General features: G+C 30.9%; 1 protein-coding gene across 2 annotated transcripts in view; it reads left to right on the forward strand.

Moving 5' to 3' along the window:
- The window catches only part of LOC139529070 (glyoxalase domain-containing protein 4-like), a 57,411-nt gene that overhangs the window by 25,371 nt on the left and 16,289 nt on the right, over nt 1-15,751 (forward strand). Inside the window, exons 6-10 of one of the 2 annotated variants that reach the window (XM_071325314.1) lie at nt 3,273-3,352; nt 4,897-4,983; nt 5,943-6,056; nt 7,685-7,771; nt 8,317-10,439. In XM_071325314.1, coding sequence (XP_071181415.1) covers nt 3,273-3,352; nt 4,897-4,983; nt 5,943-6,056; nt 7,685-7,771; nt 8,317-8,382 — 434 coding nt within the window. In that variant the 3' untranslated portion in view covers nt 8,383-10,439. Of the gene's footprint in view, nt 1-3,272; nt 3,353-4,896; nt 4,984-5,942; nt 6,057-7,684; nt 7,772-8,316; nt 10,440-15,751 lie in introns of those variants that run through there. The other variant, XM_071325315.1, reaches the window with a different exon arrangement.

The raw sequence follows: 15,751 nt of genomic DNA on the forward strand, positions 1-15,751 counted from the left end.
TAACATTGGCGCAATTAGATAATTATTTTATTGGCGCAAATGATATCTATAGTTTTGAAAATTAGGTGGCGCAAAAGAGGTAATGGCGCAATTAAGTTGTGGCGCAAATGAGTTACTTTTTGGCGCAAAAAGATATCGCCCTGATATATATCATGGGAAATTTAACAAAATTTTGATATAGAGAGAAAATCTAGTTATATAGTCAAAAGCATGAACAAAGATTCAAAAACTTTTGTCATGTTCATAAAATTAGAAAAATGTTATAAATTATTTCAGATAAAGAAAATGGAATACTGGATGAGATGTAAAATATGTAGGGTAAATAAAATAGTTCATTCAAATATGATTTTGATATTTCAATATGTACAAGGAACATGTCAAAAACAAATTATTTTGAGTTATTTCCCATTAAAAAGCTAAAGAAATATTAAAAAGGTTTTTTTCAACAATATACAAGAAAACTTAGCACTCATAGTATTTGGCTATGAAAACATTAAAGAGGAAATGTAGTGAATTATATGACATGCAATTAAATTCCCTTATAAAAACATATAGTCTTGATCTGGCTTGCCTTCTTCTAAAATTTTTAAAAATCTCTTTTTCCGTCTAAATGTTGTGTTTTTTGGCATTTGATGATTAATTATCTCAGGGAAAACATCCATTTCCATAACAAAAAGACTAATAACAATGTTAATTTCTTTACCTGTTTTAGGATTCTCTAATAAAAAACATGAGAAAAGGATTTTTTTTATCAAATTTACAGTGTTTAGTTTATGTAAGAACATGAAATAAGTTTGTGTCTGTTATCAAATATAAGTGGTCATATTCTAGCATTATTCATACCATATAATTTAGACTGAATGCATATTATGTTATTCAACAAAGATAAAAAAAAAATTGAAGCCTTGATGCCATATAAAAAAAATTAAAAGTAAAAACAAAACTATCTCAGTTATACTACAACAGTAACAATTAAACAGGTGAAGTGATAGGACAAGAAATACTTCTGGAAAAAAGCATGCTGAAAGTTTTGGTTAGGTGAATAAAAAACTGTACAGGTAGCATCAAGGTAGATTTAAATCTACCAAACCAACTGGTCAATTTAAATGTCCCTATTGTATTGTCAATGTTTCAATCTGGTTGAACAATAGCTACAGGTAAACGGTAACACCCATAGTCAACTCACTTTTTTGATTACCTCCCTTACACTGCCTTTAAATTATGTATAAAGACATGTTAATTGTCTTGAGGTGATTAGCTTTCAATTTATTTTTAGCAGTTACTATTAATTAATAATAATTTTAGCCATGACTATGTATGTCATTTTATATTTTAAAACTTTTATGATGGATTTAAATGGGTAATTATGGTTGCAAACTCCATTAGAAATTTGAATTGAGGTACTGACTATATCTTGAGGGAAAGAATTTTTTGGGGAATAAGGGCAAGGGTGAGGTAAAAATTGTGGGGAAGACAGTTTTATTCTTATTTCAGATTTTCAAGATTTGAAAATATTTTTTTTTTGCAAAAAAAGGGGGATACTTTTTTAAAAAAAAAAGGGGGGGGGGGGGGGTCACTACGCAACAGCATATTGCATTTTGTTAGAGGGGGGGTATTGCACAAAAATAAAACATTGAGTATAAATAAATTCAAATCATATAACCAATTCAAAGTTATTTGACTACAGATATTCTGTGTCAGAAACCTATTATGTGTCAAATAGTTGGTTTTCTTGTTTGATGGTTTTAAACTTGTCATTTTTGGGGCCCTTGATAGCTTGATGTTCAGTGTAAGCTAAGACTCTGTGTTGAAGACTGTACTTTGACCTATAATAGTTTACTTTTGCAAATTGTGGCTTGGATGGAGAGTTGTATCATTGGCACTCATACCACATTTTCTTCTACATATTCAATCCATCAAAATCCTGTAAAACAATAATGCTTCGGAGTTTCAGCTCTCTGCATGGTATTATGTCATAAAGAAAGAGAGTAGATAAAATCAAAAATACTGTTGATGTTGCATACTTCCTTGCTGTCTAAATTAGGCCATTTTGAGCTATTTGTTACATGCTTTATAGTATAGTCACATTTTATTTGTTTACAGCCAATCTAGTTTCTTGATGTCACTGTCTCAAAGACAAATACATTATCTATACTGACCTTTACATTTGATTATGTCTACCCTCTTTACCTCATGCTATTAAATGCACAAATTATAAATGTTGACTTCTGATAAAAGTTATTTATACTTCACATCATATGACTTTATCTGACTTTTATTGATTACAAGTGGTTAAACATTATGAAATAAATTTAAAGTGTATGGCTTTTTGTACAAAGGTTATATTACCTTAGGTATGTCATGTGTTTTTGAAGATAATTAAATATTGAATATACAGTTATAGATTGTAATAAACTATTAGTTTCCTAATAGGTGACAATGATAGCCTTTTTCGAGATACAGACTTGGCCTTTTATAGCTGACTAGGCGGTATGAGCTTTGCTCATTGTTGAAGGCCGTACGGTGACCTATAGTTGTTAATGTCTGTGTCATTTTGGTCTCTTGTGAACAGTTGTCTCATTGGCAATTATACCACATCTTTTTTATATTTAGACAGTTAACTTTTGTCGAGCCTGTGACATAGCTCGACATAGGGATAGTGATCCAGAGGCGGCTACAGCCGTGGCGCTAGTTAACTTCCTAAAAGCTTTCTATTTTAGAAGGTGGAAGAACTGGATGCTTCATACTTTGTATATAGATGCCTCATGTTACGAAGTTTCTGTCAGTCACATGGCTAATGTCCTTGACCTCATTTTCATGGTTTCACTACTTGATAAAAAGTTAAGATTTTTTGTAATGTTAAATTCTCTCTTTTTATAAGTAATAACTATATTTGGTATGTGCGTACCTTGCGAGGTTCTCATGCCGGTAAGACAGTTTTCACTTGACCTTGACCTCATTTCATTGATCAGTGAACAAGGTTAAGTTTTGGTGGTCAAGCCCATATCTCAAACACTATTAGCAATAGGTCTAGTATATTTGGTGTATGGAAGGACTGTAAGGTGTACATGTCCAACTGGCAGATGTTATCTGACCTTGACCTCATTTTCATGGTTCAGTGGTCAAAGGTCTAATTGTAACTGATATGTACACAGTTAATGACAAGAATTCGATCTTGACATATATACCAGTGGAGTTTTCTTTCTTTGATAAGAAACAATTATTGATCCATCTTATTTGTAAGTGACGTTTTAAGACATTTAATATTGTAGATTATTGGACAAGATTATGTGGTATGAAGGTTTATTCACAAGACAACAAGACAGCTGTGTTAGGATATGATGATAACCAGGTTTGTATACTGCCACAATTTAATATAATAATTGATCTGAAAAAAAAATAGAAGAGTTCTTGCAGAAACTAAGGTTAATTTCCAAGAAGTTGATTTCTTAGTCAATTTATGTAAGTACTACATCCTTATCCTTGATGTCTGCTTTTCAGTGAAAGTTTTAATGGACAAAGCATATAAATCTTCTCTACACTATTTAACTTAATTAGAATCAACATGATATATTACTGAATTAACTGCAATAATGAATATAATAATAGTTATCACTATACAATTATCTCATATTTATTTTGGTTTGTATGTTACAGTTAGATTATCTACCTACCTATGATAGCATTTGTTAGTTTCCTTTGCCAGATATAAAGTAGAAATTGTTGATACAACCCTGCAGCTCTGTTCTTCAATGGACAATTGTGATCAACCAATAGTAATACATTCGTTCTTGCTGGTGCTTGGGGCCTCCTTATCTTGTAAGGATTAGAAAGTGTTGCCCCATGTTGAAGACCTCCCACTGACATTTTAATGAAGAACAGCAATACAAGTGGTTTTTTATACGACCGCAACCATTTTTTTGCGTCGTATAATGCTATCATGTCGTCGTCCGCTGACGCATTTAGTTTCCGGACATTTAATTTAGTTTTAGTGAATGGATCTAAAATAAGCATTTTTGTAGTTTTCAAACAATAACTTGTGTTTAAGTGTATGAATCTCTCTGAAATTATACCACAAGTTTCCATACCATGAAGGGATAGTTATTAGTGATTTTGGGGGGTGATGGCTCAAAATGATTTGGAATTAGGGGCAAAAAAAGATTTTCTGGTCAATGGACAATTAAGACAATTTCAAAGCAGTGTAAGGGAGGTAATTCACAAACATTTAACATACAATGTTGGATATGTTTGGATTTACCTCTCTTACACTTCTTGTAAATTATGTATAAAGAAATGTCAGGTTTTGGACTTATTGCAAAAAAAGGGGGGTGGGTGGGGGGTGGTAGTAGTTTTCAATTATTTTTCTTCCAAATTTTCTTCCAAATTTGTTTTGTGTAAGAAACCCATATTATATAAACAATTTGATCACAATCCAAATTCAGAGCTGTATCAAGCTTGAATGTTGTGTCCATATTTGCCCCAACTGTTCAGGGTTTGACCTCTGTGGTCGTATAAAGCTGCGCCCTGCGTAGCACCTGCTTTTCTTAGCGTTTGTTTTGTTACTGGTAGTGCTTTAATTTCCATATTTAGAGGCTGATTTAGAGGGGGCAGCCCTTTTGTTAAAACAATTGTTGATTATATATAGGGAATTACTGAAGCACGACTGGAGGCCCTCCACCCCTTAAGGAAATTCCTAGATCTGAAGCCGACATCCTTTGTTTTTCATTATGATTAAAGGAATCTACATAGCATTACCATCTTTTGGAATGTCAAGCAGATCTGTGATGAGCAAGTTCTGAATAGGTTACTCAGGTTCATCAATATTAAGACTGTGAATATTTATCAATTAAAGTAATTTGAGGACATTTCCAGTATACTATTTTCTTGTCATTGTAGTGCAAGTTAGAATTGTATGAAATAGGAACAGATGTGGACCATGCCTCAGCTTTTGGAAGAATTGCATTTGCTTGTCCAGGAATAGAGGTAAAGTAAACACTGTATCTTGCTTATAATCATGGCTTTCTCAAGTCAAGTTAATACTGGGATAAAGAAGACTGGAAAAATATTTTTCAAAGGTCAATATTCATGCTTTATCCTATCACTTTAGACTTTGATTTTCTATAGCTATTGGTTAACATTTCTGATCAGTTGAAAAGTTTTATTTCTTGAAACGAATTGTAAGTTGGTCAAAATTTTGAATGAACTGTAATGGAAGAAATCCTTCCTATTAAGTTATTGTAAATAGAAATCTTCAATGAAATCTGCTTGAAAATATTATGGTATATCTGAGCATTCAAACAACACTGAAAGATAAAATCATACTTAAGTTTAACATATAAATAAAGGGAAATATAGTGTATATGTCTAGGAAACAGCAGTACAATAACACAATTAAAGCAGGAAATACATCTAAAGGTCTTCAAAAATAGACTAATATAAAAAAAGAAGATGTGGTATGATTGCCAATGAGACAACTATCCACAAAAGACCAAAACGACACAGACATTAACAACTATAGGTCACCGTACGGCCTTCAACAATGAGCAAAGCCCATACCGCATAGTCAGCTATAATAGTCCCCAATAAGACAATGTAAAACAATTCAAACGAGAAAACTAACGGCCTTATTTATGTAAAAAATTGAACGAAAAACAAATATGTAATAAATAATTTCTATACTATATGACAACCTTCAATTCAACCATGTCTAAGAGATGTTTCACAAAAATAAATTAACCAATAAAATATGTGTTACAGCATTAATTTCTTTAATGATAAAAAAAACCCACCAAGATATAAAACAAGAACTGACACGGTTCAAACTTAAGACGGACAAGGACCTTAGTTATTTTTAAAATATGCAATGCATTTATATTCATAACTGTCCTGATTTACATTGTTTTTGTGAATTGATAATTCATACTTATTTTCCTTTTCTTCAGTTGCCTGATATTCAGGGTAAGATGAAGGAAGAAAACCAGACCATTCTAACAGATCTAATCAGTTTAGACACTCCAGGGAAGGCCACAGTACAAGTTGTCATTGTAGCTGATCCTGTAAGCATTGCTTAAAGTGCAATTCTATTCAAAATACAAAAACAATACATGCACTATTTTTGTAACCCTTTATAACTGAAGTATACTTAACTGGTACTATAGACAACAGTATTCGATACAGTTTAATACTAAATCTTTATTAAAAATTTCCTAACATAACTTACAACAGATAGATTTTACTTAGTGATGCATGTAAGTTGTAACACAATTAATCTTGAGGTTTATTTATGAAATTGAAAATGAATATTTCACTACTCCCTTTTTATCTCATCTGACCTAAAATGATACAGGAGCTTTTATCATCACTTTCTCTCCCTTGCCATTTCTCTTTTACATGAATGGATTTATTGTCCCTGAAATGTTAATTTTTAGTAAATTTAAAAGTTTTAGGCTTTAACATACAATTACAGCAAACAGATTAGTAATATCTATAAGAAAGTCAACATGTTTGAATTGTCAATTGACCACTTATATGAGTTATTGCCTTAGAAAACCTAGTTTTACTAATTTTAGCGCATCACTTGGCGTCTGTCGTCGTCTGTCGTCATTGTCAGTCTGGTGTAAACTATTTCAAACATCTTCTCCTCTGAAGTTACTTAACCAATTCCTACCAAACTAAAGCTGAACGATCCTTAGGGTATATAGAATAAATTTGTGTTTTATTTTCTGTTTCGTCAAAAACCATGGCCGCCATGGCTAAAAATAGAACATATATTTTTCAAAAACCAAAGCAGTTAGAGCAAATCTGACATGGGAGTTAAAGTGCTCATAAGGTAAAGTTCTATCAGCCCTGAAATTTTCAGATGAATCTAATAACCCATTGTTGGGTTGCTGCCAATAAATTGGTAATTTTAAGGAAATATTACAGTGTTTGGTTATTATCTTGAATAGTTTTTATGATAAAGATAAGCTGTAACAAGCAAACATGTTCAGTAAAGTAAGATCTACAAATAAGTTTATATGACCAAGATTGTCTATTGATCCCTTTAAGAGTTATTGCTCTTTAAAGGACAATTTTACAAAATTTGTTTAAAAAACAAACTAATCTGAAATTGGACACTTAAACTCTTAAATGATAGATATTTGCCAAAAAATCAAGGTGAGCTATTCAGGCTCTTGAGAGCCTCTTGTTTATAGTATATATATTAGATAAAGAGAAATTGTTAAAGCAAAATGTTAAGCACAATGAGAATACTAATAAGTCAACATCTACTTATCGTCAATTAACCTTTTTCAAAAGTAAGTACCCTTGAGTGATGATTTAACAAATATTCAAGCATGACTGATTGCAATATTAAAGGGGGAAAATGAGAGATGATTTAACAAATAAGCAAGCATGACTGATTTTAATATTAAAAGGGGAAAAAATAATATCTAAGGGAGGCCTGCTCCAGTCATGCTTCAGTGATTCCCTATGTAATCAACACATTTCTTCCCTTGAAAGGGGGGATCGTGCCCCTATGGCCCCCCTGGATTCGCCTATGATGTCTGTATAATCTATATCTTAACTACTCAATGGTCCTTTGAAATTTAATACAAAGGTAAGAAGATGTGGTATGATTGCTGAAGAGACAACTAAGTTCATAAACTTTTATCCTCACAGTTCAGTACTAATCTTCTATTTACAGGATGGACATGAGATCTGTTTTGTTGGAGATGAAGGATTTAGAGATTTATCACAAGTAGATCCGAACGCTGATGAACTTTTAAATAAGGTTGGTTTATATGGTTGTCTTAACACAACTGTGTATGTCTATTATGTTTTCTTTAGCAAACTTCTGTTTTGGTTACCTTTATTTGTCTTTTCCTTATCAATTTATGGAATTTGATCAACAATAAACAGATGTGGTCCTAATTTTTCCAAAAAATCATTTTCCATTGACAATTCAGGCCATTATTTCATACTTCCCAGTATTGGCAAGAACTACCAAGTGACAGGGCTCATAAAACCTTATATTTTGTTTACCCTTATGTAAGAAGAAAAGTGTTGATCTAAAGATATGAATAGAAATGCAATGGAACACCTAAAAAATGTAAATATCTTTAATTTTTGCAATCTTGTTAAAAAATAAGACATTGGCCAAGTTGCTAGAATTGATTTCATATTTCAAAAGAATGTAATGATATGACATGTTTGTAGAATAACCATCAAGTATGTTTGTAACCAAAACTACATTTGAAAGAGAAAATCATGCAACATATGATAGTAGACTGTATTTTTCATTCAATCTGTGCTAAAGTCGATCTTACATTTTTATAGGCAATGACAGAAGACAAGAGTGATGAATGGTTTGAGAAAAAAGGAAAAACAAAAGCAACAGCATAATGAATCATGGAAGGTGCAATTTATTTAGAATTATTATAGTAAAATATTTGTAACAATTTTTAAATCACATGCTATATGTAATGCTGCCTTGACTGAAGTCAGTTGTTTGTTTTGAAATTTATAAATGATTATTAGAACTTTTAGAAACTGATTGGATTACAAATCTAGCCATCAATCAATAGAATAAATAAATTAGCTATAGGACACTTTATTATATTCAGAGGTAGTTTGTGTTTACATTTATATTTTTATATTTGAATGAAAAAATAACTGGTAGATTTTTGACAACTTTGAGACTTTGTAGTTTTTTTTTTAACACGAACAAAAAAGGATTTGTTGAACCTTATTCTTTATGAAATAGATGAGACTTATTATTGTGATGATGGAAAATGCTATTTTGACATTATTATGTGTGGGGTAAACCTAATGGTTATAAAAAAATATACAGAGGGCGTAGTAAAATTTTATCAATATTTTCATAAAAGTTCAAATTTCTGTGATAATTCTTTTAATGTATATTTATGCTTGAAGGTGCTAATGAATGTTGTGTTTCAGTGGGAGCTGACTTAATGTGGCCATCTGCAATAAATGTATAGTCTCAAAATTTATTTTACTATATGTGCAAGTGCAATATGGTTTATTTCACATATAAAAAAAGGTCCTTGTTGTTTTGTTTTCATGATTTCTTATCACTTATTCAATTTTAATGACAAAACGGGAAGGATATATTCCAGATTTTATTTAATTCATCAAATTAGCAAAAATATTCCCCTGATATTTTGTTGTACAATATTGGAGATTTTCTATACATGACATGAATTTTTAGATTGTTGATTTTTTAATTTAAAAGTCAGATTCATACTCAGAAGGTATACTGTAATAAACTCATAATATAACAGGTACTAATTATAAACCTTTGATGATGAAAGTTAAGTGGTTTATACTAATAAAAATGTACACTTATGTAGTAAGGTGCTAATGAGATTTATTTTCAAAAAGTGCATAAGAACAATTTTATATTTCTAGTAATTGATGCAAATTTAACAAATGCTGTGTTGTATTTTTATTCTTTATATTGTTAACCATTGGTTAACTGGATAATGACATTTTTTCCCATAGAGAATGGAAAACTGTGCTCTTTTAAAATAACTTGATGACATACCATATTCAGTGTTTATGTTTATGTTTAGAAATAAGTAAATTTTTTCTCATTCTTGAAGGCTGTACGGTTGCAGGGGTGGATCCAACTATATGTGTCCCTGTTCAAATGCATTGATCATTAAAAAAAAGGACCCGCCACTGGGTTGCCTATAATTGCTTACTTCCATTTTATTTGAACTTTTGTTGATATTTGTCACATTGGTATTCATACCTCATCTCCTTTAAAGCCCTGTCAGAGTCCAATATTAAAGAAATGTCATTTCTTGATAACCTTCTTGTTTGCAATAATGTTTTCATATTTATTCTATCGTATACACATGTGTGGCCTTCAAACTTCATTGATCATTTTGTTTTAGTCAGTCAGACAAATGTTTAAAGGCCAGATACTGAATGAAAACAATTCTTGTCAATTACAGCATCTTTTCAGCTTTATCGTATAAATCATTGGTTGAACAACAAGTTATTTTAAGAACATTTTTATATTCAACATATTGTGAAATTACAAGTACAAAATGAATTAATATAATAAAAATTTAACCTGTATGTGTTTCTAAATTCACAAAAGAGGATTTTATTATATGCAAATGTGTAAATGTTGTTTGTTTGTGTAGTGTACAGTTTTAATTCATTTGTTAAAGGCTGTGAAGCCAGATTCTCTACAACTAGCAAATATTTACATCTCTAGATAATAGTAAATGGTCTGTAACTGTAGCCTTTTTTATCCACATTTTATTCTGCCAAACAATGAAAGGTAAAATTGAGAATGGAAATGGGGCATTTATTTTGTTATGTTTAAAGAAAAGTTTTTGAATTTATTATGCTGTAGACTTATTTTATTTTAAATATATATTGTAAATGATACATTGGATTATGGGTAAATAAAAAAGACGAACAAAGATGGTATATGTTATCTACATCACTTACTTTTGGTCCCATCAGTGAACGATGAAGATTTTGAATGATTTACCTTTAGCAGTTACACATTCATCAATCCATTAAAATATTATGGTCTCTGTTATAAAATTTGTGTGATTCAAACATTTGAAGTCAACTAATTTAAAAATGTTACTACATGTATCAATAAGAAAGGGTGGAAACAAAACTGTCAAATTTTCCTAAACTGCTTACCTCTTAACCTATATAATTTTTGGCTTATTACTCAAAAACCAAAGCATTTAGAACAAATCTGAAGAAGGGTAAAATTGTTTATTAGGTCAAGATCTATCTGGCCGTAAATCTTCAGATGAATCGGACAAACCGTCGTTGGGTTGCTGCCCCTAAATTGGTAATTTTAAGGAAATTTTGCTGTTTTTGGTTATTATCTTGAATACTATTATAGATAGAGATAACCTGTAAAAAGCAATAATGTTCAGCAAAGTAAGATTTACAAATAAGTCAACATAACTGAAATGGTCAATTGACCCCCTAAGGAGTTAATGTCCTTTATAGTCATTTTTTAACAATTTTCATTGGGCCAAGTTCATTATAGATAGATATAATTGTAAGCAGCAAGAATGTTCAGTAAAGTAAGATGTACAAACACATCACCATCACCAAAACACAATTTTGTCATGAATCCATCTGTTTTTTTGTTTGTTTAATATTCACATATACCAAGGTGAGCGACACAGGCTCTTTAGAGCCTCTAGTTTAAAAGTATCCACATCTCATAAATTTGACAGTTTCACAATAACTGTAAAACCTGGCTATGATTGCTGATAAGTTGATGTCAATAATCTAGAAAGAGGTTTTGTGCAGCATTCGAAGGATCGGTTAACATAAAATAAAAATAAGTAGATGTGGTTTACACATTCCCATTTCCTTTCTCAATTTTATTTGATTTCCGCGATGAGACAACTCTCCACCAGACCAAATGACACATAAGTTAACTGCTAGAATTGTCAGCGTATGGCCTTTAACAATTATCAAAACCCTTAACATAGACTTTGAGCTATACACGGTTTTGAAATGACAAATGTAAAACAATTCAAACAAAAAATCTAACGGCCTGATTTATGTACAAAATAATAAATGAAAAAAACAAATATGATATGCAACAACTATTTGAGTACTGTTTCCGACTTGGGTCGGGCTCATACCAAAAGTTGGTAAAATATGTTTGCTACCGCCAAATTAAACCTTCCACCAAATCTGGGACAGTGGCGCATCAGTTAAAAAAAGGCAACAATCATAAAATTGATACATAGCATCCGTCACCAAAACACAAACATTACAAATGACACAAAGTACAGAACTTATAGTACTCCCAATTGCTTAAAGCTGATCCAAAGTCAATAATAACAGGTACCATAATAAAAACTATGAATCAGTACACATCAAAGATCCAATGGATTTAGTTTCAAGAAGTCATTGGCAGTCAGAGTAAAACATGATCTGGTGCAATACCAAAATGTAGGTATCGACAAACTGTTGTTACCTTGTTTGTAAGGACACCTGGCTACTTTTTTCCGTTTTCCATGTTAAACACAGCATAAATATCATTATTTTATACTGACTGTTTACTATTTTAAATTGTGCTAATTATGTATTTCTATGTAAAAAATGCTGTAAGTATGAAATGAAGCCCTTTATGTAACTCTGCATATACATATGCTGTCTTAAAGAAAGTTGATTTTGTCTACTTGACTGTTAGAAAGATATAGATGCAAAAGTATGTGTTTTTAAGGTGAACTTTAACTCTATCTGAATTAAAATCATTATTGACCAGTTAAGATAGCACAATACAAAGATTTTTCATCCCCAATCAGACATCTTTAAACTGATGTAATTCCACTCATCTTTCTTTAAATTTTATAAATGAGATACCAAAAGAGGGAAGAAGGATTAATCTTTCAAATTGTGATAATTTCATTATGACATAATTATTACATAATTAATTGTTATGTAATTAGTTGCCATATTGTGATGTCCATACTTGAATGAATTTAGCTTCTTTGTTATTCATAGCATCCCAAAATATTTTATAGATTCTTGCACAACACAGTTTGACTTCCAAAACCGTGTCTCAAATTTTTCCTATTGTATTTCATTCTCTCATAAATCTTAAATGAAGTTTGCATCATCAATTCATAAGAGACCACTAAATTCAATTGGGTATAAAATTTGTTCTATTGATGTTTTTGGAAATCTGAGAGACAGTTTTGGAGGTCAAGTTGTACAAGAATCTATAAAATATTTTGGGATGCTATGAAGAACAAAGACGCTAAATTCATTCAAGTGTGGACATCACAATATAGCAACTAATTACATAATAATTAATTATGTAATAATTATGTCATAATGAAATTGTCACAATTTGAAAGATTAATTTTTCTTCTTTCTTTTGGTACCTCATTTATAAAATATAAAGAAGGATGAAATGAATTACATCAGTTTAAAGTTGTCTGATTGGGAATGCAAAAATCTTTGTATTGTGCTACCTTAAACAAGTAGAATTCTGCTTTAGTTAGAGCTTAAGGTTGTCTTACTATGATGTACCTTTATTTTGCTCATTGTTGAAGGCATGAAGTCATGTTGACTTCAAGATGAAGAAGTACTCCAAACCCCTTCCATTTAGTTATCATTAACATTTTTAATAGTACTCAATAACTTACAAAAAAAAAACCCAGTGATGTGGTCATAACTATTAAAACTTTATATGTAACAAATGACTTATAAAGTATTCAAACAATGTTGGCTTCAAACGCAGTAAGCAGAAGTAAACAAAGAACAAAAACGTTCTAACAGAAACTACAGTATTTTAAAATCTCTTAAAAAGACAGAAAAATTTAAATGATATCTACTATTTCCCCCTTATTGTTTAATTGTAATAGTTAATTAATTGCCAGGCTAATAAATCCAACCCTATAAAAAATATAGAACCTTCTTGCTACAGGTGGACATAGCTGGACACAGTGCAATTTCTATATAAAACTTTATGAAATAAAGGAATACAGGTGGACATAGCTAGACACAGTGCTATTTCTATATAAAACTTTATGAAATAAAGGAATACAGGTAGACACAGCTAGCCACAGTGCTATTTCTGTTTAAAACTTTATGAATACGGAGGATACAGGCGGAAACAAGATGACACAACGTAATTTCTATATAAAAAGTATAGAATCTGCTGGCTACAGGCGGACACAGCTGGAAAAAGTGCTATTTCTATATAAAACTTTACGAAATAGGGGCTACAGGTGGACACAAGTGGACACAACGTTATTTCTATATAAATCTTATTGAATCTTCTGGCTACAGGTAGACAAAGCTGGACATAATGCAATTTATGTATACAACTTTCAGATATAGGGGATACAAGCGGACACAAGTGGACACAACGATGTTTCGATATAAAACCTATAGAAACCAGTGGCTACAACCGGACACAGCTGGACGCAATGCTATTTCTATATAAAACTTTAAGAAACAGGGGGCTACAGACGGAAACAAGTAAACACAACGTAGTTCTATATAAAACTTATACAATCGACTGGCTACAGGCGGACACAGCTGGAAACAGTGCTATTTCTGTATAAAACTTTACGAAATAAGGCTACAGGCGGACACAAGTGGACACAACGTTATTTCTATATAAAACTTATACAATCTGCTAGGTACAGGCGGACAAGTGAAATGTCTATATAAAACTTTCAGATATAGGGGATACAAGCGGACACAAGTGGACACCAGGTTATTTCTATATAAAACATAAAGAAACAATTCGGAAACAAGTGGACACAACGTAATTGCTATATAAAACTTGTAAAAAGCTTTTCTTAATTTGTCTCTAAAGTATAAAACATAGATGAAAAACTTTAAGATTATATACATATCAAAGGAGAGACTAATATATAACTCTTCACATGAACAGATTGAAGAGCTACAAAAAGTGAGCCAAATATTTGACATAATAAAGTATCAATCTGATCTCTAAAAATGTGTGGAAATTTCAAGAGTTCAATATTGTTTGTTTTCCATGCTATGTCTACAATTGGGTCCATTCAAGCAAATAAATGAATTCAAAATCACATTAGTTATCAATCCATGGCAAAGTATATACATATGAAAGAGGAGAAAACAACTCATATATGCTAGGTACAATGTTTGATTGCCAATGAGACAACTGTCCACCACATATGAATAAGAAGATGTAGTATGAGTGCCAATGAGACAACTCTCCATCAAAGTCACAATGTGTAAAAATTAAACAATAATTGGGCAAAATATGGCCATCAACACAGATCCGTAGCTCACACCGAAAAAAAGCAATAACTAGTGTAAAACAATTCAAATAGGAAAACCAAGGGTCTAACCAATATAAAATATGAGAACGAGAAATACTTATGTACAACATCAACAGTTTGTAAATATAAGGGCAAACACCGTTAGCTAAATTTCTTAGATATAAGGGTGTAGTATGATATAGTGTGTTATGGAATGGTTCTAAATGCAACAGTATGAATGGAACGGATAATTAATCAACACCTCTGATCAAATAAGTTTATTTTCTCTTACTATTAAAACACTACCTAAAGATAGAAATCAGGTTAAGTTCTAAGTATGGAATTACAATCAGTTTTACATAAATCATGAGAGAAGTTTAAAAATTACATACAAAGAATAGTTACATAAAAAACACATATCGCCTCAAGCCAAAAGGAAAAATCTCAAATTTACTTTGGTTCCACTTATAAAAATTCTTTTGTCACTTTGAAAGAAATAACACGGCAGCCTGAATTCATGAATTAATTATAGGACCTGTATTCTATATATAGTAAAAATTATCAAATTATGAAATTTTGAACTAAGAGTTATTTCCCTTTGGTCTGGCTAAGTTACAAAATATTTTAAATTCACTTTTGTTGATGTACCCAACAAAATTTCATATAAACCTATTGATAAAGTATAATGTATCAATAGTACTTTAGATTATATTTGTTATTGTTACTAAAAAAATAATATATATTAAGTAAACATTAAACATTTTTAACAAGTTAAGGTGGTACCCTACTCCTTCACTAAAATTAATTTGGCTCGTTTAATTTTCACAAAATATTTACTTTGACCCTTTGACAAAAATATAAAAAAAAAATTCAAAAAAACCTGAACCACACGCTTTATCGTAAAAAAATCATTGGACATATAGCAGTTTGACTAACACCAATTTGTATCATTAAAAAGCTTAATATTTTCTTAACAAATGAAT

The sequence above is a fragment of the Mytilus edulis genome, chromosome 6 (genome assembly GCF_963676685.1).
Source record: "Mytilus edulis chromosome 6, xbMytEdul2.2, whole genome shotgun sequence".
Classification (NCBI taxonomy): Eukaryota; Metazoa; Mollusca; class Bivalvia; order Mytilida; family Mytilidae; genus Mytilus; species Mytilus edulis.